At 50.1% G+C, this 26,456-nt stretch overlaps 3 protein-coding genes across 7 annotated transcripts in view; 1 reads left to right on the forward strand and 2 right to left on the reverse strand.

Annotated features, from left to right (window-relative positions):
• Positions 1-3,954: 3,954 nt before the first annotated feature.
• On the forward strand, positions 3,955-6,997 carry Zfand2b (zinc finger AN1-type containing 2B). 5 transcript variants are annotated; one of them, XM_021197242.2, is made up of 10 exons: positions 3,955-4,010; positions 4,134-4,209; positions 4,479-4,573; positions 4,799-4,930; positions 5,065-5,216; positions 5,670-5,762; positions 5,842-5,902; positions 5,989-6,056; positions 6,329-6,401; positions 6,610-6,997. In XM_021197242.2, exons 2-10 carry the CDS (start codon positions 4,155-4,157, stop codon positions 6,652-6,654), a joined length of 774 nt encoding a protein of 257 aa, XP_021052901.1. In that variant the 5' UTR covers positions 3,955-4,010; positions 4,134-4,154; the 3' UTR covers positions 6,655-6,997. The 5 variants fall into 5 exon arrangements, with proteins under 5 accessions (XP_021052901.1, XP_021052902.1, XP_029394667.1 ...); XM_021197243.2 differs by having other exon boundaries at positions 4,137-4,209; XM_029538807.1 differs by having other exon boundaries at positions 3,969-4,010; positions 4,137-4,209; positions 6,711-6,983.
• Positions 6,998-7,019: 22 nt separating this feature from the next.
• Abcb6 (ATP binding cassette subfamily B member 6 (Langereis blood group)) lies at positions 7,020-16,201 on the reverse strand. The gene is made up of 19 exons (XM_021197245.2): positions 15,370-16,201; positions 14,707-14,844; positions 13,701-13,881; positions 13,442-13,543; positions 13,088-13,271; positions 11,699-11,820; positions 11,109-11,218; positions 10,565-10,630; positions 10,294-10,419; positions 10,077-10,153; positions 9,928-9,991; positions 9,744-9,829; positions 9,456-9,513; positions 9,140-9,244; positions 8,395-8,569; positions 7,929-8,041; positions 7,639-7,733; positions 7,488-7,556; positions 7,020-7,377 (listed from the first exon to the last, which is right to left on the reverse strand). Exons 1-19 carry the CDS (start codon positions 15,916-15,918, stop codon positions 7,269-7,271), a joined length of 2,529 nt encoding a protein of 842 aa, XP_021052904.1. The 5' UTR covers positions 15,919-16,201; the 3' UTR covers positions 7,020-7,268.
• A 449-nt stretch (positions 16,202-16,650) lies between these two features.
• The window catches only part of Atg9a (autophagy related 9A), an 11,558-nt gene continuing 1,752 nt past the window's right edge, over positions 16,651-26,456 (reverse strand). The window contains exons 2-15 of the mRNA XM_021197398.2: positions 26,047-26,178; positions 25,853-25,896; positions 25,327-25,391; positions 23,799-23,960; positions 23,546-23,687; positions 22,011-22,759; positions 21,668-21,821; positions 21,383-21,562; positions 20,767-21,015; positions 20,423-20,601; positions 20,194-20,311; positions 18,497-18,719; positions 18,195-18,340; positions 16,651-17,704 (exon numbers count right to left, since the gene is read on the reverse strand). Of these exons, the coding sequence (XP_021053057.1) occupies positions 17,699-17,704; positions 18,195-18,340; positions 18,497-18,719; positions 20,194-20,311; positions 20,423-20,601; positions 20,767-21,015; positions 21,383-21,562; positions 21,668-21,821; positions 22,011-22,759; positions 23,546-23,687; positions 23,799-23,960; positions 25,327-25,391; positions 25,853-25,896; positions 26,047-26,149 (2,520 nt within the window). The 5' untranslated portion in view covers positions 26,150-26,178 and the 3' untranslated portion in view covers positions 16,651-17,698. The remainder of the gene's footprint in view (positions 17,705-18,194; positions 18,341-18,496; positions 18,720-20,193; positions 20,312-20,422; positions 20,602-20,766; positions 21,016-21,382; positions 21,563-21,667; positions 21,822-22,010; positions 22,760-23,545; positions 23,688-23,798; positions 23,961-25,326; positions 25,392-25,852; positions 25,897-26,046; positions 26,179-26,456) is intronic.

Here is a 26,456-nt window from a genome sequence, read left to right on the forward strand (position 1 = left end):
AAATAAATAAGGGCTGGCGAGATGGCTCTGTGGTTAAGAGCACTTACTGCTCTTCCAAAGGTCCTGAGTTCAAATCCCAGCAACCACATGATGGCTCACAACCATCCGTAATGAGATCTGATGCCCTCTTCTGGTGTGTCTGAAGACAGCTACAGTGTACTTACATATAATAATAAATAAATCTTTAAAAAAATAAATAAATAAATAAATCTTTAAAGGAGGAGGAGGAGGGGGAAGCAGATATTGGGCAGACAACCAACAGAGCGAGGTCACAATAGGATTTGACAAAGCAATATTAAATTCTGTTGTTCTCCAGATCAAACCCCATGAGCCAAGACAAAAACTTTACACAACCTAACATTTGTTTCATTACTTCAAGCTGAGCATGTTCTCAATACCATAAAAGCCATCCTCTCCTTACCTTTGTAACACCGATTGCTTTACAGATATCTATTCTTCCTGAAATTTTATCTGAGCACATCACCACCTACAGTTTCCAGCTCCCCTGAAGCCTAGAATGACCATGGACTAAGTGCCAGCCAATGAAAAGTATCCAGAGATGATACAAGCTGACTCAGGGTCAGACCCTCAAATAGCAGAGGTAGGCCCTCTTTTTCTTTTCCTGTATTCTGTTGCCGGCAAAAAGAACTTAATTGGAAATAGATGGCCTTAAACTCGGAGATCCGCCTACCTGAGTGCTGGGATTAAAGGCATGTGCCACTGCCTGTTTTTTGTTTTTGTTTTTTTAATTAAAAATTTAAAATGTGTGTGTGTGTATGTGTGTGTGTGTGTGTGTGTTGTGTTTGCACACATGCCACAACACACATTTGGAGGTCAGAAAAGAACTTTGTTCTCTCCCTCCAATATGTGGGTCCTGAAGGCTCGACAGCAAGTGCCTTTACCAGCTGAGCCAACTCACTGGCTCTTGTTATCTATTTTTTACTCTATTAGCTAGAATTAATTGAAGTCTGAAGATTTAAGCACAGATATTTCACCTGTCAGTCTGCAAGGTGTTTAGAGTTTTCTTCTTGTGGCTCTGAGGACTGAAACTTGATTCTTGTACATACTAGGCAAGCACTCCCTGTCCATTTCGCCAGCCTCCTTTGACGTTTTGAACCAAGGCCTCCCCAAATAACCCTAGCTAGCCTTGGACTTGTTATTCTCCTGCTTCAGCTTTCCAAGCATCTGAGACTACTCACCTGTGCCACCAGGTTCTGTGGCACTTGGACTTTAATCCATGTAAAATTTTTTATTTGTCTTTGTTTTGTTTGACACAGGGTTTCTCTGTGTAGCCCTGGCTGTTCTGGAGCTTGCTCTGTAGACCAGGCTGGCCTCGAACTCAGTGATACGACTGCCTATGCTTTTTGAGTGCTAACGAGTAACGGCATTTCACCATTACTTAGAAATTTCAAAATGTACTTTAATAAGGGGTCTTAAACACTTTAACCTCTCTTCTCGCCCACCACCCACCAGAGGTAGTGGGAAGGAAAGATTTATAGGACAGAGGGAGATGTGGACCTCTTTGGGACGATTCCCGTCTTATTATCAGCATATCAGCAGTTCAGTTCACATGAACCAGCAGAGGTAGCTCGATCCACTCACAAACACCATTCACATATCAGCAACAGTAGTTCAATCCAGAAGAAACCCCAAGGCTCTGCAAACTGACCCAAGTCCAAAGAAGTGGCAAGCCAGAATGTTATGAGAATGAGAAGTTATTTGGTGCGTTTCTCTCTACAAAGTCACAACAAGCAATGATCAGCAAAGAAGGGAAGACAGAGCAATGCCACAGCACTGTTAGTGAAGACCTGCATCAGCAAAGTCGAAGGAAGACCAGCAAAGAGTGGCAAGGCTAACCAGCGTCAGAGTCTGTCGGGTTATACTTATACCCTTTCCAAAAATCACAAGTCCTCTCAAGTGTCCACTCAAGCAAAACATCACATGCCCTTTCTCCAGGCAGCTTCCAGAGAAATACCATGTGTCTGTTCTTAGCAAAACATCCTCTCATAAGACAGTTTCCAGAAAAACATCACACGACACAACTGAGTCTCTAAAGAAACCAGAAATATCCACTGCAACCTGGCTTCTGTTTTTGACTTTTTATTAGAAGGCTGGAGGCCAGAGAAATATAATTTTTGCCAACGAGATATACTATTTACACAAAATTAAACTAAACCACGTAAAATAGGTTTGAACTTTTATTATTTTTTCTTTTCCCAATTTCCTAAGTGTTTGTACAGAATCATATGTGTGTTTTTGCATGTGTGTGGTCACACATGTTTGGGGGTGTGGACATGTATTTGTGTGTACACTGAGGCTTATGGCTGATGCTGGGAATCAATCTCGCAGGTTGCTCTTCCTCTTTATTCATTGAGACTAGGCCTCTCAATCAAACCGAGAGTTTGTGAGACTAGGCCTCTCAATCAAAGACAGAGTCTGCTGACATAACACAACCAACAAGCACATGAGTGTGGCAGGCATGTAAGTCGGCAGATGACCCAAGTCAAGGTGTTTGGGTACAGTTAGAGCTGAGAACAGGGCTTCTGCCTGAGGTAGCCAGGAAAGACAGTCTTAATTTCTACCGGTCTCATTTTATTTATTTTGGTTTTTTGAGACAGGGTTTCTCTGTATAGCCCTGGCTGTCCTGGAACTCTGTAGACCAGGCTGGCCTCGAACTCAGAAATCCACCTGCCTCTGCCTCCCGAGTGCTGGGATTTCTACCGGTCTCAGAGTTGTGAGGGTCCAAGAAGAAGACGCAGTGAAAATCAAAGGAAGAGAAGGTGAAGGTTGAGAGGCAGAAACTGGTTTGTTTGTTTCAACTTCACCTGATTACTTGTTTCCATGTCTAGACCTATGGGAAGGTAGAGTGACTACCAATTCCAAGTAGGAAAAGCTGTGTGAGAAGCAAAATGTGCTGAACCAGGAAGGTCTCAGTCTGTGGTTCCTAAAGGTGTACACCAGTTTAATGACTGCCACACTTCAAAAAAAAAAAAAAAATTCCAGAAACACTGAGAATGGGCTAGGCTAGTGTTTTTCAAGTTGAGACATAGAGAATATGTTAACATTCCAAGTCCTAGGACCCAGGAATCTGTTTAAAATAGCTATGTAGTGAGTTTCACCTGAGGCTGTTGTACTCTAGGTATTATGTGCCAGGACCCAGTATGAAACAGGTAGACCTGATCCTTGACTCTTTGATATATTTTATCATTGGGGGAGGGTGTGCAGTTCTCCTGGGTTTTTCTTCTTCTCTCCTTTCACTGTGGATGTAGTCTCCTTTCTCTTTCTCTTTCTCTCTCTCTCTCTCTCTCTCTCTCTCTCTCTCTCTCTCTCTCTCTCTCTCTCTCTCACACACACACACACACACACACACACACACACACACTGGGTGTCTCCATGTAGTCTTGGCTGTCCTAGAATTCGATATGTAGACCATGCTGACATCGAACTCACAAAGATTCACCTGCATCTGCTTTCTAAGTGTTGGGAGTAAAGGTTTGAGACACTGTGCCAGGTTGGTGATCAGCTGATTTCAATGAGGTGACGTGTAAACTGGAATGGAGGGGAGGAGATGACAGAGCAGGTGTGCTCAGGTCATACCAACAAGGGCCAGGGATGTCTTAGAGGGTGAACATCAACACTAAAACCTGGAGAGGAATCTGCACCACAAAGAAACACTGTAACTCACTTCTTACAGAAAAGAGGCAGCCTGGGTCTTGAGAAATGGGTAGAGAAAAGTAACATAGTGACGAAGTGAGAAGCAGGCCAAAGACCGAACTGCTTCCAAACCACCCTTGTCCACCGATACGTCCATCTTTGCCTTCACTGGATGGTTCTAAAAAAAACTCTTCCAAGCTTTACACCAGCTCCCGGGCGTGGCTCAACTCTTCTGGGACTGTCCGCCGGCAATCTACTGTTGCCCGGGATGGACCCGCCCAACGTGATGACGTCAGTGCGCGCGCGCCCTCGGGAGGAGGAGTAGGGGCTGCGGGCCGGCGGGCGCCTATGCCTCGGTAACCTGTGCTGGGCGGGGGAGAGGAAGGGGCGGGGCGAGGAGCCCCCCGGAGTTGCTGTGTGGCGGACCGGGCCCGGAGCAGGAGTCCTTGGCGCGCTCAGCTCTCGTTTCTTCCCCGCAGCAGGCCCCGCACGGCCAGGCGATGGAGTTTCCGGACCTCGGGGCTCACTGTTCCGAGCCGAGCTGTCAGCGCTTGGGTGAGGGGCGGAGCACGCGGGAGGCGGGGCCGGACGGCTGGGGCTGGGGACTGCAGGTAGGGTGGGCACTGGAGCTGGAAAGGCCAGGAGGGCGGGGCTCGACGTTGTGGGCGGAGACTAGGGGCGTGGCCAAATTGCTGGTGTACTGTAGAAGAGGTGCAGTGTGTTGCAGGTAGGGCGGAGTTTTTCCTACTGGAGTAGCAGCTTTAAGCAAGAGGAAAGGACGTCTAGGTTTCCTTTGAACCCGCAATCTGACCCATTCTCTGTAGATTTTTTGCCACTCAAGTGCGATGCCTGCTCGGGCATCTTCTGCGCAGACCATGTGGCCTACGCCCAGCATCACTGTGGATCAGCTTACCAAAAGGTGAGGGGGCGATCGTGAGGGTGGCTGGCGGTGGTGTATGGAGAGGAGAGCTGGTGCAGATGCTTTCAGGAATCTGTCTATGTTATGTTTTCCCCTCTTAGTTATTGTGTTTCTAAGCCCAGTACTGGGTAACTTTGTTTTCTATTTGTGTATTTGTGAGTGGTATATCCGGATTCTTTAAGAGATTGCTTGGCTCTCAGACTGACTCCTGACCCTTGGCTATAGGATATCCAGGTACCTGTGTGCCCTCTCTGTAATGTGCCTGTGCCGGTGGCCAGAGGAGAGCCTCCTGACAGGGCTGTGGGAGAGCACATTGACAGAGACTGTCGCTCTGACCCGGCACAGCAAAAACGCAAGGTAAATAAATAATGGAGGGGTTAGTGAGACAACCCAGCTTAGTATACTGACGTCTGCAAACCCAAAGGCTAGCTCCATGGGGGCCAGAGGAGGAGATAAGAGTTTCATAAATAACAAACCCTGTTTCATCTCAGATCTTCACCAATAAGTGTGAACGATCTGGCTGCCGGCAGCGGGAGATGATGAAACTGACTTGTGACCGCTGTGGCCGAAACTTCTGCATCAAGCACCGTCATCCCCTGGACCATGATTGCTCTGGGGAAGGTCATCCGACCAGCCGGGCAGGGTAATTACCGTCAAATACCCAACTTGCTTTGCTTCAGCCATGTCTTCCTTGACCAAGGAAGTCTTTATGCTTTTTGCTCCCTTTGCTTGCAGTGCAGTGGATTGAAGCTACTAGGCACGCAAGCTCTGCCACTGAGCTACTGCCTTGGCCCTTTTGTTGTTGTTTTGAAAGGTTTCACTTCTTAGCCCAGGCTAGCTTCAAACTTGTGGCAGTCCTCCTGCCTTAGACCTTCCAGTGCTGAAATTACAGCATACATTACTTCCAGCTCCTTTTATTCCTTGGAGACAAGATTCCACAAAGTTGCCCGGGCTGTCATTGAACTCACTGTGCCCTGTACAATTTTCAGTTTTCCAGTCTGAACTTTCCAGGTAGCTGAAATTACTGACTACCCTCTTGACGTCCAAAGCCTGTCCTGGGAGGTTTGTCAGAATGGTTTTCTTTTCTTCCCTTCAGGCTTGCTGCTATTTCCAGAGCACAAGGTCTGGCTTCTGCAAGTACCGCCCCCAGTCCAAGTCGAACCTTGCCTTCATCATCCTCCCCGAGCAGGTAGGCCTACCCATTTCTCCTCTCCCCATTTTAACCCCTTTACACTGCTGACCACAGCCTGTTTTAATGTCCTCCATAGAGCCACACCCCAGCTTCCACCCAGGACAGCCTCTCCTGTTATTGCTTTGCAGAATGGCTTGGTGAGTTGGGGAAAGGTTGGATAGACTGAAATAATTCTACACAGAGTAAAGTCTGGGAAAACTGATCTTTCTGTCTCCTTTTGCAGAGCGAGGATGAGGCCCTGCAGCGTGCCCTAGAACTGTCCCTTGCGGAGGCTAAACCCCAGGTTCCAAGGTACCTACTCTAAGACAGGACAAGATCTGTTTGGAAGGATGGAGGTGGGACCACAACAACCCACTACAATAGCTAAAAACTTGATTTTAAAATTAGATGAACCGGATATCCCCAAAGGCCATACCATGCAGTATTGCTGATAAATGCCAAGTTGATTATAGAAAGTAAAGATGAAGGTCACATTCTAAAGTACTCAGTACCATGATACTGGATAGATCAAATCCTCAGATTTTTAGATATTACTGTCACTGACTTAAGCTCTTCCTTTCCAGTTCTCAGGAGGAAGAAGACTTGGCGTTAGCCCAGGCACTGTCAGCCAGTGAGGCAGAATACCAACAGCAGCAGGTATGAGGACTGTGTGAGCTGGGTCCTGTGTTGGAGGGTGAGAAGTTAGGGTTGGTCCTGCCCAGTTGTGGATAGTATTGCCGTGGGGTGGGGATTGTCCCATTGCTTCCTTCCAGTGACTCCAGCTCATCCTGAGCCCTGAAATGAAGCCTGTCCCCTCCGGTCTTTGACATCACACCATCTCCTCCTTCTCCTCTCCTTGCTCCAGGCGCAGAGTCGTAGCTTGAAGCCGTCCAACTGCAGCCTGTGCTAGGGTCCTGGGCTTGGGGAGGGAGGCTCACCCAAGGACTGTGGCCCTCACATCTCCAGGGTCCACAGGGAAAGGAAGCACAGAGAAGCCTGGACGACAGTGCCAAGCAGGAGTGACGTGGATGACGCTCCATGGAGCCTGGAGAGGGAGGACGCTTGTGCAGCTAAGCTATCTCTGCTGCTGCAGAAGAGGGTGGCCGGGAAGTGCTCTCTGGTTGGGTCCTTGGTAGGTGCTAACCAGACTCAATCCCTACAGCCTTTTTCATCATGTTACCTGCTGTTCCCTGGGGCTGCCACATGTATCGGGCAGGGAGAGGGCTGGGAAAGTAAAGACTGGCAGTCAGTAAGATGTCTTGAGTGCCGTTTCTCTTTCGGGAATGTTCATTCAGCTCCAAGGGAGAGGTCCCTTGCAGTGCCCCACAGAACCGGACCACAGCCATCCTTGCACAGGCCATTTATTTCCTCACGATGCTTTCTGGAAGGTCCCTTTTCCTTAAAATAGCTAGCACCAAACTCCTACACCAGGATGAAATGAAGGCAAGAGAGGGGACATCAAGAGAGGGGACATATCTTTTTCTCCTGAGTTAGCCTTTGGAAGGAAAGAGGTCCCTTTTATTACTACACCATGTCCTGAGGTTTAGATTCTTCAGGGACAGTTTCTTGTCCTTGCTGCTGCAACTGCCACATCTCAGCATAAACGCCACCTCGGGATAGCAGGGCTTCGTGCCTGGGATGATAAAGCAAGGGTAAGTCCCACTCATTGGTTTCACTCCAATCTCAAGAACAGGGGGTGAACAAGAAAGAAAGCCTCTGCCCTGTTCATCCTGCGTGGCTCACCTTCCTCTCTCTATGATGCCACCGTCCTTGATGACAAGAATCTGGTCAGCGCTGACCACAGTTGAGAGCCTGAGAGGTCAGACATCAGTTATTACTACCTGCATCCAAAGTGGTCCACACTGCCAGCCATATCAGCCCTGTAGCCCTGTACCTGTGTGCTATGACGAGGGTGGTGCGGTTGGTGCAGACTTTGGCCAGAGAGGCCTGGATGGCTCTCTCATTAGATGTATCAAGTGCTGATGTTGCCTAGAGAAAGAACTTTGGTGAGATGCTCTTGCTACCCAGAGATTCCAAGGAGGGGAGGATGCAGGCTGCTAGTGGAGGATAGTTTGGGTTCATGACTCATGTAGGGTTTAGGTGAAGATGGATGTTGTAAGGTAGGGAACTGCTCAGGAAGTTGGCAGAGATGGGAGACTAAACAGGCAAGCGCTGGGGCCTCACCTCATCCAGCAGAATGATGTCAGGAGCCTTAAGGATGGTGCGGGCGATGGCCACTCGCTGCTTCTCGCCACCACTCAGCTTCAGACCCCGCTCCCCGACCTGTGTCTCATACCCTGTGGATATTAAGTACCCCTCTCTTGTCACGTGTAAATAAATTTGTTTTCTGTGGCCAGGTAGGCAAGGAAGAGGTGGAATTTGAGAGTGATAGGGTATCAGTGGGTATCACAGGGTATCAGTGGGTTTCATAGGGTATCAGTGGGTATCACTGGGTATCACAGGGTATCACTGGGTATCAGGGTATCACTGGGTATCACAGGGTATCACTGGGTATCACAGGGTATCACTGGGTATCACAGGGTATCACAGGGTATCACTGGGTATCACAGGGTATCACTGGGTATCACTGGGTATCACAGGGTATCACTGGGTATCACAGGGTATCACTGGGTAGGGAAGACGACCTCACCTTCAGGGAAAGACAAGATGGCATCATGAATGCCTGCAGCCTGAGCAGCGGCCTCGACCTCACTGTCCCCAGCTGTGACACGGCCATAGCGAATATTGTTGGCAATGGTGTCGTTGAAGAGGACAGTGTCCTGGGGCACAACTCCAATGTGAGATCGGAGAGAGATCTGGGTCACCTGAGACCAAAAGACCAAAAATGCCCTGTCCTGTGAGGTCCCTCCAGGCTTCCAGGAAGCACCAGGGATAAGCAATGGAGGGTTAAGATTCTAACCATGGCTACCACAAATCTTAGCTGGGTGGGCAAGTCACACAACCACTCCAAGTCCTCCCCATCCATGAACAGAAAACATGGCTGTTGTCTGCTTCACAGAAAAGCAAACCTCACATGGTACTACTTTCCTGGGTGACTGCTGGTCACATGGCACTAAGGTTTTTAAACACTTGGAGGTGCTGGAGAGTAAGCCTGGGGGTCTTGGCTAGGTCACTAAGCTATAGCTCCAGCCACTCCCTTTCCCCCAGTTATTTAGAGACTGGGTCTGGCTAAGTTGCTCTGGTTGGCCTTGAACTCCTTTGTAGCTCTGGCAGGCCTTGACCTTGCTATCCTCCATCCTGAGATTACAGACTCACACCATCCATCAAACCACGAAAGACTCTAGGTTTTTGCAAGGCTGGTGTCTCAGGGATGCCCACTCCTTGCTGTTCTTCCACAGATCCCTAAATTACAGTCTTCTCTGCAGCAGCCTTACCTGTGAAATGTCCTGTCCATCTATTCGGATGCAGCCAGAACTGATGTCATAGAAGCGAAATAGCAGGCGCAAAATTGTGCTCTTTCCTGCCCCAGATGGACCTACCTGTTACATTGGAAACATGGGGAGAAAATTCTCAGGACTTCCCTCTGGTTTTTAAGGCTCCCTCTTTAAGAAGCCACCAACATCCAGGAGGGCTGCTTCATTCAGTCTTGTTGCCTGTTATAACCAGGCACTGAATGCCTAACCTGGATCATGACGACACCGAATGAAAGAACTCAAGGAATGTGGGCCAAGTAGCTAGGACTTCTCTTACCAGAGCCACCGTCTGTCCAGGCATCACAGTGAAGGACACATCTTGTAAGGTTTCCTGCCTGCAAGTGAGGGCGGTGAATTTAGAAGTAGATCTACTGGACCACCCAATAGCAGATGGATTTCCATCCCCAGAGCTACTAGAGGTCCTTATCCTCTCCTGTCTAGGCTCCCTGCTCCCTACCCCACAGTGGTAGGTTGCAATGCTGGGGTTCAGAGCAGGATGAAGGGCAGGAAGGCAGTGTGCCAATATATGAAGGGAAGAGAAAGCGAGCAAAAAGGTGGAGCTCACCCATCAGCATAGCTGAAGTGCACATTTTCAAACTCAATCCGGCCCTTATGAAAACGAAGGGGCCCTGCACCAGGAACATCCTTCACCTGGAGAACACAGCCAACATGTGCGAGCTAGCACCACTGGCCTGGGATTCTCTGGACACAAACTCCCCCTTACACTATCTTATTCTTCCCCTACTCACTTCTGTCTCTTCTTTCAGCAAGTCAAACATGTTCTCCATGTCAATGAAGTTAGTCTGGATCATCCTGCAAGAGCAAAGGCCGGGGCTTTGTCAAGGAACCGAGGACTAGCGATACACCCCGAGCAGGGAAGGGACAGGAATCAGGTTACCTGTAGTAGGTGCCAAACCAGTTGAGAGGCATGTACAGTTGGGTGATGTAAGTGCCAAAAAGCACAAAGTCCCCAACCTGTAGAGACCCGGAGAAGCAAATATATCACAGGAAGCCTGCAGGTTGCTCTGGCTGTTACTTCATTACAAGCCAGGCCCAGCGGCTCGCTCATGGCCCTCTTCTCTGTCTCCGACCTTTCTTTCAGGGTTCTGCCTCACCTGTAGCTTCTGCTCACTGACGAAGTACGCGCAAAGCAAGGAGCCTGCAAGGAGCCCAAGTCCGATCACCAGGTTCTGCGTCTGATTCAGTACAACCAGTGAAGCGGTTGACTTCCACTCCAAACCCTAGGGATTAAAAAATCAGGAGGAAGGAATGGCCCGGGTGGTCAACTACCACCAAATCCCACCCTGGGTGCCAGAACCTTCAGCTTAAGCCCTGGGTCTCACTCTCCTCAGGCGTGGTAATGACAGCTCCCACGAGTCCTCTCACCTGAAACTTGAGGATGGCCTCTCGATAGCGGTCTACTTCATAGCCCTCGGCACCGTAGTATTTCACCTGATGGATTCACACAGTACACAGCCAAGAGATCATTCTCTCCAGAGTCCTGATCCCTTTCTCCCAATTTCTAAATTAATTAATTAATTAATTTTGCTTTTTCGAAACAGGGTTTCTCTGTGTAGCCCTGGTTGTCCTGGAATTCACTCTGTAAACCAGGCTGGCCTTGAACTCAGAAATCTGCCTGCCTCTGCCTCCCAAGTGCTGGGATTAAAAGCATGCGCCACCACTGCCCGGCTCTAAATTTATTTTTAACAATAATAATAATAATAATAAAAATGTTTGAGACGGGGTCTTGCTACGTTGCCTGGTTGGCCTGAAACAGACTGCTGGCCAGGTTAGGGCTTGAACTCAGAGAGAGATCCACCTGCCTCTGCTTCTTCCCAATCCCTGATCTCCCCTCCAGACTCTTATCATTTCAGTGCTCCTGCCATGCTCCTCCACCTCTTCCTGCTTCCCACCTCAGGCCCACGGTTACCGTCTCAAAGTTTAGCAGAGAGTCTACTGCTCGTGCCCGGGTGGCGTTTTCCTGTGTGTTCATATCACGGCGAAACTTGGCTCTCCACTCAGTGACCACGATAGTCAGGACTAGAGGAGGAAAGAACAAGACATCATCCCCAACAGCTGAGACCAAATGTAGATGGCCATTCCCTCCCCTGGGCCACACATACTAAACCCAGGCTAGCGCCCAGAGACTCAGACCCGGAGAAAGACTGTAAACTCACCAAGGAAGGGAACTGCCTACAAGGCATCTTTGTGTCCTGCAAAGCTTCGTGTAGAAGATGCTTTTGATGAGCACATGAGAAGATGCACTATGTGCTACACGGGTCTTCCTGAACTGGTCACACAGTGAGTATGTAATGATTTACATGCCCCTCCCTGGCTTTTACCTGCTTTACCTTAACGTGGGGGAAGACAGGGGGGTAGACTTTCCATTCACAGTAGCAGTAAACAGAGCCTAGTCTATCCTCAGCCCGTTGAAGCTGAGTCAGCTGAGTGGGCGTAGGGGTCATGGCCAAGGAAGACCCTACCCAGTTCAGGGAGATGGTTTCCCAGAGCAGCACTCACTGAGGTAAAGACTCATGCACAGGAACACGATGAGGCCAAACCAGGCATTGAAGAACATGCTGAAGTAGATGATGCCAATGATGATGTCAGCCAGGGTGGGGATGATGCTGAACACCAGGTAGCTAGAAAGGCAAGTCAAGGAGAGAAAGGCTTGAGGCTTGAGACCCAGCAAGCCTACCTCTAGGGACTTACCTTAGCCTAGTTTCATCTTCAACATCAGACTAGAATGACTCTAAATACTCCTCAAGAGGTAGGTGGCTAGGAAGGCCTGATGGCAGAGGCTGTAATCCCAGCCCTCTTGAGATTAAGGCAGGCTAGCCCAGGTTAAAGGGCTGAGGATATAGGTGGAGTGTTTGCAAGCATATGCAAGGCCCTAGGTAGTTCAGTCTTCAGCATCTCTCTCTCTCTCTCTCTCTCTCTCTCTCTCTCTCTCTCTCTCTCTCTCTCTCTCTCTCTCTCTCTCTCTCTCTCNCACACACACACACACACACACACACACATGCATGCACCAAAAAACACAACCCCAAAACAACAACAAAGTAACCTCTATCAATTATCAATTGCAAGTAAGAGAGATCTTTGTGCATGGATGAAAAGGATCTGAGCTGATTGGAGTGGTGTACTGGGGATCTCTGTGAGTTCAGGGCCAGCCTGGTCTACAAAGTGAGTTCCAGGACAGCCAGGGCTTTTATAGAGAGGCCCTATCTCAAAAAACAAAAAAGAAGGAAAATTAATCCTCATGAGGTTTTGTTAAGGCAATTTTGAAAAAGAACCTATGTTGTGGTATGTTTTGGTTTAAAAAGATATTCACTATAGGGAACTTTCGGGATAGCACTTGAAATGTAAAAAAAAGAAAATAATAATAAATAAATAAATTTAAAAAAAGATATTCACAGTATCATATTAGTTCTGAGTCTTCAGAAATTTAAAACAAAATATATAGCTTAACATACTAAACCTAGTAGGAAAGAAAACTCTGGAGAAATGAGTGAAACTCAAAAGATTTGGTCTATCTATAGTTTCATTTCTTTTCAGTTTAATTATGTGCATGTTTGTAGGTGTGGGAGGGGCTTCAGAAGGCCAGAAAGCAGTGTCATATCTCCTGGAGTTAGAGTGACAGGTAGGTGCCTGTGAGCTGCCTGAGGCAAGGGATGCTGGGAACTGAATTCAGGGCCTCTGCAAAAGCAGTGTGTACTCTTAACTGTAGAGCCTTCTCTCTAGCCCCCACTTTTAGTTTCTTGAGCTAGAATCTTATGCAGTCCAAGAGAGGCTAAAACTCATTGTGTAGCTGTTTGCCAAAAAGACCAAACAAAGCCAGGTGGGAGGGGCAGAGCAGCCTGAGCTGTCTTCCCTGCCCCCCCACCATACCACTCTCCACTGGTGTGGCACCTGAGTAGTCCTGTGACACTGGATGTTCCCCGGTCCACGATCCGAAGCACCTCCCCGGTACGCCGGCCCAGGTGCCAGCGCAGTGAGAGTTCATGCAGATGAGAGAAGAGACGTAGCTCCACGCCTCGGGACGTGAACTGCTGCACTCGGATCCATAGGAAGGTTCGCAGGTTGCTCACAAAACCTGGGGAAGCCGGGGAAGTTTTATGTGGTCTTGGGGTCTGGGGGAAATTAGCCCAACACCCGGATGCTAGCGGTCTAAGCACCCAAAGGGTCCGCAGAAGGAATATCAGAAACGAGACAGTGAGTCCCATGAGAGAGACTGATGCCAACCAAGATGAGAGTCCCTCATACCTGTACTGCCAGTGCCACCCCCCTGGAGGAACTTGAGGAAGACATAGGTGGTAACGGTCCAGGCCAGAGAGCTCCAAGGAGCCTTCCCAGTCAGTAAGTTCACTGTGGATTAAAGGCATCAGGGTCCACCATCAACAACCAGGACTCTCTAAGGCAAAACTGCTCCAGGTTCCGACCACCTACCTCCCATCTTTGTGTAACCTCCCTAGGTAAGGGCCAACCCAGCCACTAAACCAAACATACCCTTCCGCCCCCTCACCAATGTCCCTATAGAAGATGGGGACCAACACATTGAGTGCTCGTTCCAACCCCATGAGTCCCAGGCATATGAGCACAATCAGCTGTAGTGACAGGCTTCCCCGAGGCCACAAGTAGCTACTCAGCAGTCGAAGCTTCCGGCCAAGGTCTCTCCAGGTGGATCGTCGGTCTGTTGAGCGGCCCTAGAAGGATGTCACACAGGAGGGGAGCTTACAAAGAAGTATGTTTGCCCAGGCATCCGCAGGGAATGATATATAGGACCATAGTTCACAGGTACCTAAGGTTCACACATGATCCCTCTCAGAGATAGGAAAGCCACTGGACTGCAAACTGAACTTTGGGATGAGAACCTCAAGAGATGGGATTATCCAGTCCCCCAAGAAATTTCTTTCCCCAAAGTCTGGTATTGAGACAAAAGCCAGCATTCCTTCAGAGGCTTAAGGGACACATGGTTTTTCCATTACCATGACTATGATGCCTAATAGCATTTCAAGGTCATTGTTCCCAGTCCCTACTCAAAAGCTCCCTTCCTCCCAGGTACTCAGTCACGTATAACCAGGGATACCCCCTCCCCCATGCCTCTCTCTGCTTTCCCTGAGAGACAGCTTTGGTAGTTTGAAATAAACCTCCTTTTCACCTATGGAGTGGCAATTTCAGTTTCTTTGCTGCACCCATTTCATTCAGACATGATGACACAGAATAAAATTATAATAAATCCCAGCATTCAGAGGGACTTGGGAAGTAGCTCGGTGGTGGGCACATGTTTAATGTTCACAAAGTACTGGGTTCTGCACAAAGGTACTGCACAAAAGAGACTCTTGACTGAGAAAACTAGGGATAGCTGGTTCCTTTGTTTTGTTTTGTTTTGTTTTGTTTTCGAGAGAGGCTTTCTCTGTGTAACAGCCTCGCTGTCCTAAAACTCACTTTGTACACCAGGCTGGTTTTGACCTCAACAGAGATCTACCTGCCTCTGGGGTTAAAGGAGTGTGCCACCACACTTGGCATACCTGGTTCCTTCCTACATCTTGGTCTTCTTCATGAACATGTAGAGTATAAGACTCGGGGCGAAGTCCAGGGGCCCAGAGCCCCAAGATAAATAGCCCTCCAGAGGTCACATAACGCAGGACCCACAGGCCAAATTGAACCTAGAATGAAAGAGAGAAGGGGCTGGAGAGACGGCTCAGTGGTCAAGAGCACTGACTGCTCTTCCACAGGTCCTAAGTTCAATTCCCAGCAACCTCATGGTGGATCACAACCATTTGTAACGTCATCTGATGCCCTCTTCTGGTGTGTCTGAAAACAGCTATAGTGTACTTAGATACATAAAATAAATAAATCTTCAAAAAAAAAAAAAACCAGAAAAATAAAACAATGAGAGAACAGGTGTGAACCACGACCCAAACCTTATTGTATTACTTCTTACAGCACCCAGATGCTTAGGAGCCTAGCAACAGGTTTTTGGTTTTTTTTTTTTTTTTTAATTAAAAAAAAAAACCCACAATGACTCAGCACAGACACACCCCATCCAATGCTGGGTAGCCCCACCAGCTGGCTATCAGCTTCCAGCCACCGCCAGATACTCCATTCTTTTTTCTAAAGCATGGAGTCAGTTGATCCTGACACAGTACTTGTCAAACATCAGTGTATCTCCCTCCCATAAGGCCCCTTACCTGCTGGCCCAGATCTGCCCTGGCCCACCACCACTGCGGGCTGTTCCAAGATACTAGGGCCAAGTTCTCAGCTGCAAAAGTCACAGTCCAGAGGAGCAGGAGACCCAAGCTATGCCTGAACTTCATCCAGACGCCCATTGCCAGACTCTGCCGTGCCTGGCTCCGTTCCACCACGAGCAGCCACAAGCCACAGGCGCTGGCCAGACTCTCCAGCACAGAAGCCAGCAGTAGGTAGCCTGGCAGGCGGACCCCCCGAGCAGTGCCCACTCGGCCAGCCAGACCGGCCAGGGGCAGTGCTATCTGAAGTGTGGCCAGAAACAGCTGCAGCACATATGGGGCCACCCGAGGGCCAGCCGCCCAAGACAGTTCCTCTGGGCCAGCAGGCACCTCCTGACGCCTGCGGGGAAGAACCAGCACCAAGGCCAGTACCCCCAGAGTTATGAGTGTCGAGGGCACTAGCGTGAAGAAGAAGCAGGGACTCAAGCCATTCTGAGTCCAAGCCGGCCCCGCCGGCCCTTCGGCCTCGCAGTAGTTGCCCACAGTCACCATGGCGATGTGTGGCTGCTGGCTGAACTTGAGGTCACTGCACAAAGAGTCGGGCTGGCCCTTCAGAGAGGGCCGCAGATGCCAGGGTGTCCTGGGACATGGAGCTACGCCGCTGGGGTCGCGGGAAGGGACGCACGTGGACCTGCTACACTGCCCACTCTCTTCACGCACGCGCCGCTACCACGCATACTCACGCAAGCCACGTACGCCGTGCTTGCCCGTTCCCACTCGCTAGCAGCTGGGACCCTAAGGCCCGGAGCCGCCGCACAAAAAAATGTTGGGTCCTTTACGGCAGCGGCCCCGCCCACCAGATCTATCCAGGGTTCCCATTGGCCAAGGGTAAGGAACCCAACTGGGGCTGAGAACCGACTGGATCACGTGTCCAAGGCGGGAACTCTAACCTGAACTTCACAGGAGACTTTGACCTCCACAGAGTTGTGGTCCCTCTGAATCTGCACCCGCCCTCCCCTGCCCCCCAGCCTTCGCCCTTTAAAAAGGTATTACACCGAGGCCTCCCTGATCTCGAACCCGCTTCAGTTCCCTCTGTTACAGTGCTAAAGAACGAACTCAGGGCTTCACACACTAAGCTACTGAAACCCACTAGAAACAGCCCTTCTCTGCGTCCTAGCTCTATGTCCCTGTGATGCCCGAGCCTCCCAGCCAGATCTCTTTTACAGTACCACGACCCCAACTGCTGCGTGGGGGGGGGGGGGAGAAAAAGAAGCCACAACAGGATCAAAGTCCCTTCTTTATTAAGGGTTATCAAGCTGTACAGGGCTCCCACCCTGTCTGCTGCGGGCTGCAACAGCAAAGGCTGCCTCCTTCGGCTTAAGTTTACCTCCCACAGCCGAGCTGAGCAGAACTGGGGAAGGGGACGTGGGGGAAGGATAGGAGCTGAATCCCAGCATGCAATGTCAAAGCCCTAGGCTAGGGTGAGTCCATTATCCCCCCCATCCTCCTTTTGGTAAGTGAGGGGCACTGGGTGGAGCCATCTTGCTGGGATGTATATATAACTGAGGTCACATTCCTGCCCTGCCAGCCCTCTGTGCAGGTGGTATGAGTACATAGAAGCAGCCAGGAAGGCCTCGCACCCACAAGTGGGTAATAGAGAATTCTCATCCCGTTCCTGCAACTTAGAAACCTTCCATCTTAGTGTCAAAAGATAGTGTGAGGGGAGCTGGGCTAGGGCTCTCCCCCCAACAGAAAGCCAAAGCCAAACAGAAGGGGGGCAAGTGAACAGAATGGGGGGGCAAGCAGCACACATGCCAGTGATATGCAGGGGCGGGAGGGGAGAGGCTGCAGCACTGGTTGAGGTGAGGACTGGAGGTAAGGGCCACAGCCTGAGCTGCTCAGCTATTCCAGATGGGGGGCTAGGCTGCAGGGATTGAGGGTTCAGGCCCTGCCTCCCCACTCCACAGTTGGCACAGGTTCTTCTGCTTGGCAGCGCTTCTGTGGCAGGAAGCCCTCTGGAGACTTGCAGGGGTAGATGCAAAGATGGCAGTACTGGGACTGGGCTGCGGACCAGTTTCTAGCACCACACTCTGAGCCAAGGGAGTCCTGGGGACGAGGCTAGACTCTTGTGTGCCCCTAGTCCCTGGGCCTCAAATCCTTCCTGGGCTATGGCAATCCCAGCGATGGCACCTCCCTTGGCCAGGCAGGAACACACAAAACACCACACACGTGGGGCCAGGCGGCACTCAGAATCCCTCTCATGGCAGGCAGAAGGGATGGCAGAGCAGCTGCCTCCTCCATCCTGGAGCATAGGAACCAGCTACTGCCTTGTCTATACCTGTGGAGGAAAGGAAAGACTGGTAGTACAGATAGTCTTCAGCTATCGTCTTGCCCCAGAGGAGTCTAGAAATGAAGAAAAGAAAATGCTGGAAGCTAGGGGAGTAAACCTCGAACTCGAACTTCAGAGCAGTAGAAGGAATAAAGGTTGTTTTTTTTTTTTTTTTTTTTTTTTTTGCTTTTTAAAATGTATTTGTGAATGAGTGTTTTGTCTGCACCTGTCTGATCACGTGTGTGCAGTACTTGTGAAGACCACAAGATGGCATCTGACCCCTGGGGCTGGGCTTACAGACGGTGGTGAGCCACCTTGTGGGTGTTGGAAACCGAACCTGGGTCCTCTGGAAGAGCCCCCAGTGTTCTTAGCCACTGAGCCATCTCTCCAGCCATCTGGAGAAGAGCATGGTGGAGCGGGAAACATGCTCCTTCGCAGAAGGCGGTCTTCACTGGAAGTCACCACTTCTGGCAGTGGTTCTTGGCCTCACAGCCTTTACCTTGTGCACTTGAGGGGGGAGTTCATCCTCTGAGCCCTCCTCTGGCACCGGCTCTGGGTGTCTTGATGCTGGCTGCCCATCTTCTGCCCATCCTCCCAGGGGCAGCCTGGAGAAGTGAGAGGGAGCACGGGGCACTGTGCCAGGATCTACAGAGATAAACAAGAACACAAGGAAGAGTGGGCAGGCTTTGAGGACCACTTGGAGGCTTAGTCTCCTCGGACCCCATCCTGATGGTCTCTTTCGTCTTAGAGAGAGCCATCCTTCCCTGAAACCTCTTTGCTGCTGCGTTCCCGGTTGGATACCTGTGATGCCCCCGTAGCGCCTCTGGAAGCCCCCATGCAGGGCGGTGGTCTCAGGTGCTCCAGGCCGGGGTGTAGCACAGGGATAGCTGGCAGAGCGGGGGATTTGTTGGGGGGCCCGGGCACCCTCTCCCCCCTCTTCAGGGGCACTCTCTCCACTCTCATCACTCTCCCGGCGGTGCCACACATGCCGCTCGGGCTCAGCCTGGGTCTGCTGCTTGTGGAGCTGGAGAAGTGAGGAGCTGATTAGTCAGGGGCAGAAGGATGTCTGTCTGAAACAGCTGTACCCACTGCAGCATCTTGAATTCCCACTCACAAACCCTCACCTAGGAACCTAGACTCACTGCATCTCAGATGTTAGCAGTGTACATTAGCTGTGTGCCGCTCTTTGGATCTCTATAGTAGTACAGGATGACCCTGAACTCAATGGGAAGTTGAGAATAACCTTGAACTTCTGATCTGACTTCATCTTCCCTGGGATTGATTACAGATGTTTAGGTAGCGCTGGGAATGGACCCCAGGGCCCTGTAGACAGACACAGGGCAAGCAGTCTACTAAGTGAGCTACATCTCTGGCCCTCATTTTACCAACTCCTTGAATCAAAGAACAAGTTAACAGAGGGTCTCAGTGCCAGGTATTATTTTAGGTACTCAGTACACAGCAATGAACAAATAGAATTGCCAGCCTTTGTGAGGCTTTTACACTAGTGGTGGTGGTTGTAAGGAAAAACAGACCATAAAGTATTAAGTGAAGACAAAACCCCAAAATGTCAGATAGCACCAGATGCTATGGATAAAAACAGAACAAGAAGAGTCAACAGGCAGCTGTGTGTGACACTGAACCATGAGGTAGCAGGATTGAGGCCAGCCTGGTTTACATAGTCAAGAGTCAGTGCTGTTTTAAAAAGCCAAGGTGGGTGGGGAAGAAAGGGAGGGAGAAAGGAGAGGAGAAGGGAAAGGAAGGGAAGGATCAAGATTTATGAGGAAGGGCTGGGTCTGGAGGCACATGCCTGCAATCACAGCTGTTTGGGAGCCTGCGGAAGGGAGATCACAAGTTCAAACCTGGCCTGGCTACACAGTGAGTTCAAGGTCAACCTAGGTAACTAAGTGAAAATAGTTCTCAGAATAATAAAGCAAAAGAAGGCTGAGGAGGCTGGGCGGTGGTGACACACACCTTTAATCCTAGCCCTTGGGAGGCAGAGGCAGGTGGATTTCTGAGGCCAGCCTGGTCTACAAAGTGAGTTCCAGAACAGCCAGGGCTACACAGAGAAACCCTGTCTCAAAAATAGAAAGAGAAGGCTGAGGAGATAGCTCAGGGCTTACCTATCGTGTCCAAGACCTTATCTGTTCAATCCTCAGTACTGGAAGAAAATTAAATTCAGGAGAATGGAGACAGAAGATTCGACTGAGTCTTGGAGAGAGCAGCAGGAGAAGAACAGGGTAGGGAACATGGGAGTGCTCTTGGCTAAAGATGCCACTAAGAGGACATATGTGACAGTGATGTGTGCCTTTAATTCTAGCACTCAGGGGGCTGAGGCAGGTAGATCTCTGTAAGTTCAAGGCCAGCCTGGTCTACAGAGTGAGTTCCAGAACAGCCAGGCTACACAGAGAAATCCTGTCTTGACCCCAGCTCCCACGTAAAGGAAGAGTTCTGTGGAACCGCAGAGGCAAGGGCTGACATCCGCCCCAGGCTGCACTCACCTGGTGCATGTAGAGGGCGTGCAGGCTCATCTCAGTGGACGCATATTCGGACAGCACCAGGCTCTGCAGCTGTCCTTCCCACACGCTGCTCCCGGAACTGGCTGTCCTGGCATCCACTCTGTCCCTCCCAGCACAGACAGACAGCAGGCATCAATATTTGCAAGATCTAGACCAGGTTTTGTGGGCCCCTGCCATGCCCTCCCACACTGACCCACGTCCACTCACTCACCCAGAGCCTGTCATGGTACTGGGAGCCCGGCCTTGAGGGGCCGTTCCAGGCTGCAGAGGGGAGAAGGATCGAAGGGCAGAAGCAACGTCAGCCCTGTGCCTGGAGCCCTGCAGGTCTCTGGACAGTGGAGGTCCTCGGCAGGATGAGCCTGCTACCACATTTGCAATAAGGCTCAGTGGCTGTGGGGAAAAAAAAAATGGGGTAAGCAGAATTCTCAGGGCAGGGGAGGCCTCTAGGTCCTCCAATGTCTTGAACCTCAGGACCCAACTGCTCAGACTGAATGGAGGAAACCTGGCACCCTGTGTCCCATGCCATTCCCCTCACCACAGGCCCCAGAGCCACACCTCAGACTCAGACTGTAAGGACTGGATGGATGTGAAGAGGGCGTTCTCAGGGAGCAGACCACCCTGGGTCAGGCCAGCAGCTGCTCCATCTCGCTGCACCTGCTCCTTGAGGAAGCCCAGGAAAGCTGTGCTCTCACGAGGGGGCTGCCAGCCAGGGTTGGTGATGGCAAAGTGCATGAGCGACAATTCCGTCTTCCCGTCCTCAGCTTGCTGGTACACTGAGGCCTCCGTCTGCCCTCCAGATAGCCACTGTGCAAGGGAGATGACAGTGATCAGGGCTGAGTGCTCACAGCAGCCCTTCCGGGGGACAGTGACAGCAGGGCATTGTCATATCTGTCAAAGCCCTGATGCCCAACCCAGGAGTGACCACACAGTGGGTCAGTCACTTGAACTGTACTTTTTTTTTCAAGGGAGTGTGACTGATGGTTCAAATAAGGGCTGGAATCCAGCCAGATTCCTGGTGACTAAACAGTGTGTTTCTGGTGCAGGGATGCCCAAAGTGGGGCTACCCTTTTTGTGATTTTTTTGGCTCAGAAAGGGCAGCTTTTTGCAGTTTTCCCAAGGTTACTGTGTGCCAACATCGTCCCTGGCCATCTGCCCTGCTCTCTCCCAGTACCTGAGGATGCCCGTGCTGGCGAACGTCCATCTGAGCAAAGGAGCAGGTGTCTCCCACCCCAACGACCTCCACTGTAAAGTTGCGGAAGAAGTCTATGATCTCCAGGGCCCGTGGGCGGAGGCAGAAGATGAGAACAAGGGGTGTGACAATGGGACTCAGCAACTCCTCCAAGATGAACACCTAAAAGGGAGGGGACCAAGGTTACCTGCAAGCAGGACACAGCCCAGCCCGTATCACCAAGATACCAGCCAGTCTCTAGCAGGCCCTAACTCCAGCTCCACTCACTGCCTTGTACTGGAAGAGCTGGGCAAACTCGTCCCGGGTCTGCGAGCGGTGGGCATTACCCTGCCAGTGGTCAGGCATGTAGTGGATGTGAGCAAGGATCACTCGGAGCAGCTGCTCGGGGCAGAACACCATGTGCTGGTCTGGGATGAAGGACCTAGTGGGATCGGGCACATGGTGAGACAGAAAGAAGCCTTTCAGGCCAGCCTGGTCTACAAAGTGAGTTCCAGGACAGCCAGGGCTATACAGAGAAACCCTGTCTCAAAAAAAAAAAAAAAAAAAACAAGACGAAAGAAGCCTTTCCCAGAATGCTACTCTACTATTCCCACCCACTACCCTGGCACACCTGCACACAGTCACCGTGACTCCCAGGAGGGTGACTGTGGTGAGGACGTGCTCCACAGCCAACACATCCTCATCATAGATGGTGAGGGCAATAAGCACAGCCAGGATAGAGCCAGCGAAGAAGGCACCGTTCTTGGCCAGCAGAGTCAGCAGCGGTGACAAGAAGCAATTCATGTACTTGGAGGCAGGCTTGTAACCTCGGTTGAGGCGAGACTGCAGCTCATGTTCCAGCTCATTGAAGTGGCGGAGGTAACAACGGCCATAGAGTGACCAGCAACGCGCTCCCAGGGCCCCCGGCTCTCTCTTCAGCACCTCGGCATAGCTGAAGAAGGCATAGAGGATCTGCCAGATGAGGATGAGGGGACACAGCAGGAAGTTGGCGATGCCAATCCACAGGATGCGGTTGCTGAGACGCTGGGCCAGCTCTAGTCGTTGCCCTCCACGTTTGTACTCGGCCTTGAGGCTCCATTCGTTGAGAAACAGAGAGCCGGGTCCCCAAAAGAGGATGAGCTCGAAGTTGTACTTGAGGCCCCGGGTGAAGAAGACCACCTCTCCGAGGCCAGGGAGACGGAAGCGCAGAGGCAGGAGGGACTTGTTCACCAGGGCCACCATGTAGTTCTGGAAACGTAGGATGCGATGGTAGATGTCCAACTCTGTCAGCTCGCGCTTGTGGATGCAGATCTGATGCTCTTTCTGTGTCTGCACAATCCGGGCCTGCACTTCCTGCCATGTGCAGTATGGAAGGGCAGACTGCAAGATAGGGTGGACAAGAGACAAGTATAGGAGTTGTATAAAGTGTAGCTAAACCCTTTGTTCAACATAGATGTAAATCGTATGCTTAAAGATATTTCCTGTGGGCAGTGGTGGTGCATGCCTTTAATCCCAGCACTTGGGAGGCAGAGGCAGGTGGATTTCTGAGTTTGAGGCCAGGCTACAGAGTGAGTTCCAGGACAGCCAGGGCTACACAGAGAAACCCCGTCTCGGGAAAAAAAAAATAGCAAAGATATTTCCTGACCTGCTGTTCCAGTTCAGATCTGGGATGCCCCTCAAAAGCCCATTTGTTGTTTTTTCCCTTTTTTTGAGTGCTGGGATTAAAGGCGTGTGGCACCACTGCCCAGCAAGAGCCCATGTATTAAGGGCTTGGTCCTTTGCCAATAAGGGGCTGCTCTTAGATGAGATTAACTGGGGCTTTGGATCCCATCCCTTCCTGTGTTCCTCTACTTCCTGGCTGCCATGAAGTGAACAGACTTCCTTTGTTGTGTGCTCTTACCATGATATACTTCCTTACCACAGGCCCCTCTGCAACTGGATCAACCAATATTATCAACCAACAATAGGTTCGTATCTCCAAAACTGTGGCAAAAATCCTTTCTCTTTAAAATGCTGATCATCTCAGATTTTTTTTTTTGCACATTAACAGAACTCTGACTACCATACCTGCCAATGAGAGCTATAGGCATGCGATGCTCAGGAATACATATCATCCTTCTAGGATCGCTTGGGATGGGTTGCTAATGGTTCAACTTCCGGTCTTACCATTGGGATCCGAAGAGCATGTAGGTAGAAGGAGTGGATCTCCCAATAGCAGCAAATGTTATAGATAAACTTGATAAGCCGGTGGATCCAGAAGACACCAGCAATGACCAGGATGGTGATAAGAGAGCCATTTTCCTGAATCCTGGTATGGAAAAGAAGGAGATAAGTAGAGTCCCTGAGGGTGGAGTCTTAGCAACACGTTCTAAAGTATGGATTGCTGAGTCCTACCCTCTCTCCTCATCACCATCCTTACCTGGCACTACAGACTTGGGCAGGCAAAAAGGCATCTGGCAGAGTGACCTTGACAGGCTCAGTAGGATGGAGACTGTGGTTCACCATCTTGTTGGCAAAGAGGATGTCATAGTCCACACAGCTAACCAGGAAGGTGGTGAAGGCAACCACAAAGAGGAACTGCCTGGGGAGGTGGAAAGAAGGGATGCAGGCCACGAGTCAGAGAAGCGCTGGTGAAATAAAGTGGTGTGAGCAAAGAGGCTGGAGACAGCTGAACAAGATAGAAAATTTAAGGGGCTGGAGTGTTTCTTAATGGCCTCTGCTACCGCTTCATCTCCTAAGACCGTAAGGGCACAGATTGCTCCTGCGGTTTTCTCTTAGGTTCAGGTGCTGCAGAAGCAGCCTGCTTCATCTCTGAACTTGATTTTCAGGGGTTTGGTGATTATGGCCTCTGGTCTCTGACTGGGAATCCAACTCATGTCAAGGATAGACACAGTGCCTTTTTCTGAGCCATCTCAATGGCCCCAACTTTTTGTTTTGTTTTTGTTTTTTGTTTTTTTTTTTTTCGAGACAGGGTTTCTCTGTGTAGCCCTGGCTGTCCTGGAACTCACTTTGTAGACCAGGCTGGCCTCGAACTCAGAAATTCGCCTGCCTCTTCCTTCCAAGTGCTGGGATTAAAGGCGTGTGCCACCAACACCCAGCAATGGCCCCAACTTTTAGCAATCTTTTGTTTGTTTGTTTGGTTGGTTGGTTGGCTTTGCTTTTCCGGACAGGGCTTCTCTGTGTGCCTTCTGGCTTCCTGGAATTCTCTGGGCGTGACCCAGCTGGCCTTGAACTCACAGAGATCTACTTGCCTTGGCCTCCTAGTGCTGGGATTAAGGGCCTGCACCAACGTGTGCAGTCATGAATTCTTTTCTTATGCACACCCAGTCATGAATTCTTTTCTTATCACCAAGGATTCCTTTCCTGCTAGGTGTGGGCACTCATATTGCCTTTAATTCTAGCACTCAGGCAGGTGGATGTCTTTGAGTTTGAGGTTATCCTGATTTACAAAGGTAGTTCTAGGACAGCCAGGGTTACATGGAGAAATTCTTGTCTCAAAAACCCAAAAGTAAAAACAAACAAAACCATGGAGCAACAACAACAACAACCAAACAACTCCCCCCTTTCCAGGTCCACTCCTCTAGCAACGGCAGATTATTCCTCCCACACCAGCAGGGCTAATGTGCAGTCAGGCAGAATACAGGCTCCAAGACCTCTTGACTGAACCATATATAATATATATGCATTCAAAGTATTTAGCACAGAAATTACAGAGTCAAAAGGCATATGTATCTATCTTCCTATAGCCTTGGTGAAATGACTAAGTTATAAGTTTTTGTTATGAAAGACACAGAACCTAGGAAGTTCTTACAAGAGGTGAGGCTATAGGTTTAAATGTCATACCTGGGCCTGAGACATAAAGGTTTGCAGAGTTTAGGGCCTAGGATTGTGTTGCCTTGGCAGGTGCAAAAGGGAAGACCACAGCATGCATCCCTCCGTATACTTACATGAGTTCAAAAATCTCTCCAATGAGCATACATGTGAAGCCATTCTTCTGATGTAGATTATAAACGTGTAAGTGTTAAGAAAAAGTGGCCAGTAAGCAAAAGACACTTAAGAATACTGAAGAATGCTGAAGTCCTGGCTCTAGAACTCTCTGGAGTGTGAGTGGAGTCTTTAATCGGTCACTTCCCCAAGCTTTGTCCACAGTGGCAAACTGATAATAGCCATTGCTACCTTTTGGATCTAGGAGCATGCATTCAAAGCATTTAGCACAGAAATGACAGTCAAAAGGCATTATTACCATTAACAACTAACACCCTTAGAAAAGATCTTCATAAAGTAACACAAGTACATAGAGCTCTCAGCTAATATGAGGTATCATTATTTTTAACAATGGTTATTTCAATATGAGTTTCATTTCCCTTTCCATGGACTGGAACGGAACTCATCCCCGTTTCCCATCAGAGACCTCCCTCGCTCAGAGACAGGCTAAAAGGTGGAAGTGCTCCAATGCAGAGACACAAAGGATATTCGAGAGAAGAAGAGGTCGAGGTTTTCAATGTGGTGCCAGGGTGCTGTGGACACAGGGGCAGAGATGTCAGATCCCTGAAGTGGCTATTCCACCCCCCCCAGCCCCTCCCCACTCCGCTTGCCCTGCTCACTCAGGGTTCCTCCAGCAACTTCCGCCCATGCCCCTTCTCTGGCTGTCATGTCCCAAAACTCACATTTGCTCCCCTCGGCCACATGCACCAACAGGTCCTCTTCCCCTGGGGGCGAATCGCTATAGGAGGCCTCTAGGCGCTGGTATTCAGTGTCAAACTGTGCCATCACCACAGCCCCCTGTCCACCTTGTTAACCTGCCAGTGAAGAGAACCTGGATCAGATCCAGGCACTGTCTCCTTGCTGTCCTGCCCACCAGGCCAGAGGGAATGAGAAAAGGTACTTGGAATTTGTTTTTTCCCACTAGCATCCTTGGCTCAGAAGCAGTACAGGGATAATATTATATATATATAATATCCCCGAATGAGTCTTCTTGAGATTTCTGGACCATCCCTTCTGCTTCCCTAGCATCAGAGACCTGAGCAGGCATGGCTTCTGGATCAGAATTTTCCAGTCCATGTAGACTCCGGACCCC

Source organism: Mus pahari, chromosome 5, assembly GCF_900095145.1.
Source record: "Mus pahari chromosome 5, PAHARI_EIJ_v1.1, whole genome shotgun sequence".
Lineage (NCBI taxonomy): Eukaryota > Metazoa > Chordata > Mammalia > Rodentia > Muridae > Mus > Mus pahari.

Excerpts from the sequence above, each read along its gene's own strand:
- Zfand2b (XM_029538807.1), top strand. The coding sequence starts at position 4,155 with ATGGAGTTTCCGGACCTCGGGGCTCACTGTTCCGAGCCGAGCTGTCAG. Across the intron at positions 4,931-5,064 it reads CGGCACAGCAAAAACGCAAG|ATCTTCACCAATAAGTGTGA; the intron begins GTAAATAAATAA and ends GTTTCATCTCAG. Across the intron at positions 6,402-6,710 it reads CAGAATACCAACAGCAGCAG|GGTCCACAGGGAAAGGAAGC; the intron begins GTATGAGGACTG and ends TCACATCTCCAG.
- Abcb6 (XM_021197245.2), bottom strand. The coding sequence starts at position 15,918 with ATGGTGACTGTGGGCAACTACTGCGAGGCCGAAGGGCCGGCGGGGCCG. Across the intron at positions 9,514-9,743 it reads CACTTCAGCTATGCTGATGG|GCAGGAAACCTTACAAGATG; the intron begins GTGAGCTCCACC and ends CCTCACTTGCAG. Across the intron at positions 7,557-7,638 it reads ACCCTCGTCATAGCACACAG|GCTCTCAACTGTGGTCAGCG; the intron begins GTACAGGGCTAC and ends CTGACCTCTCAG.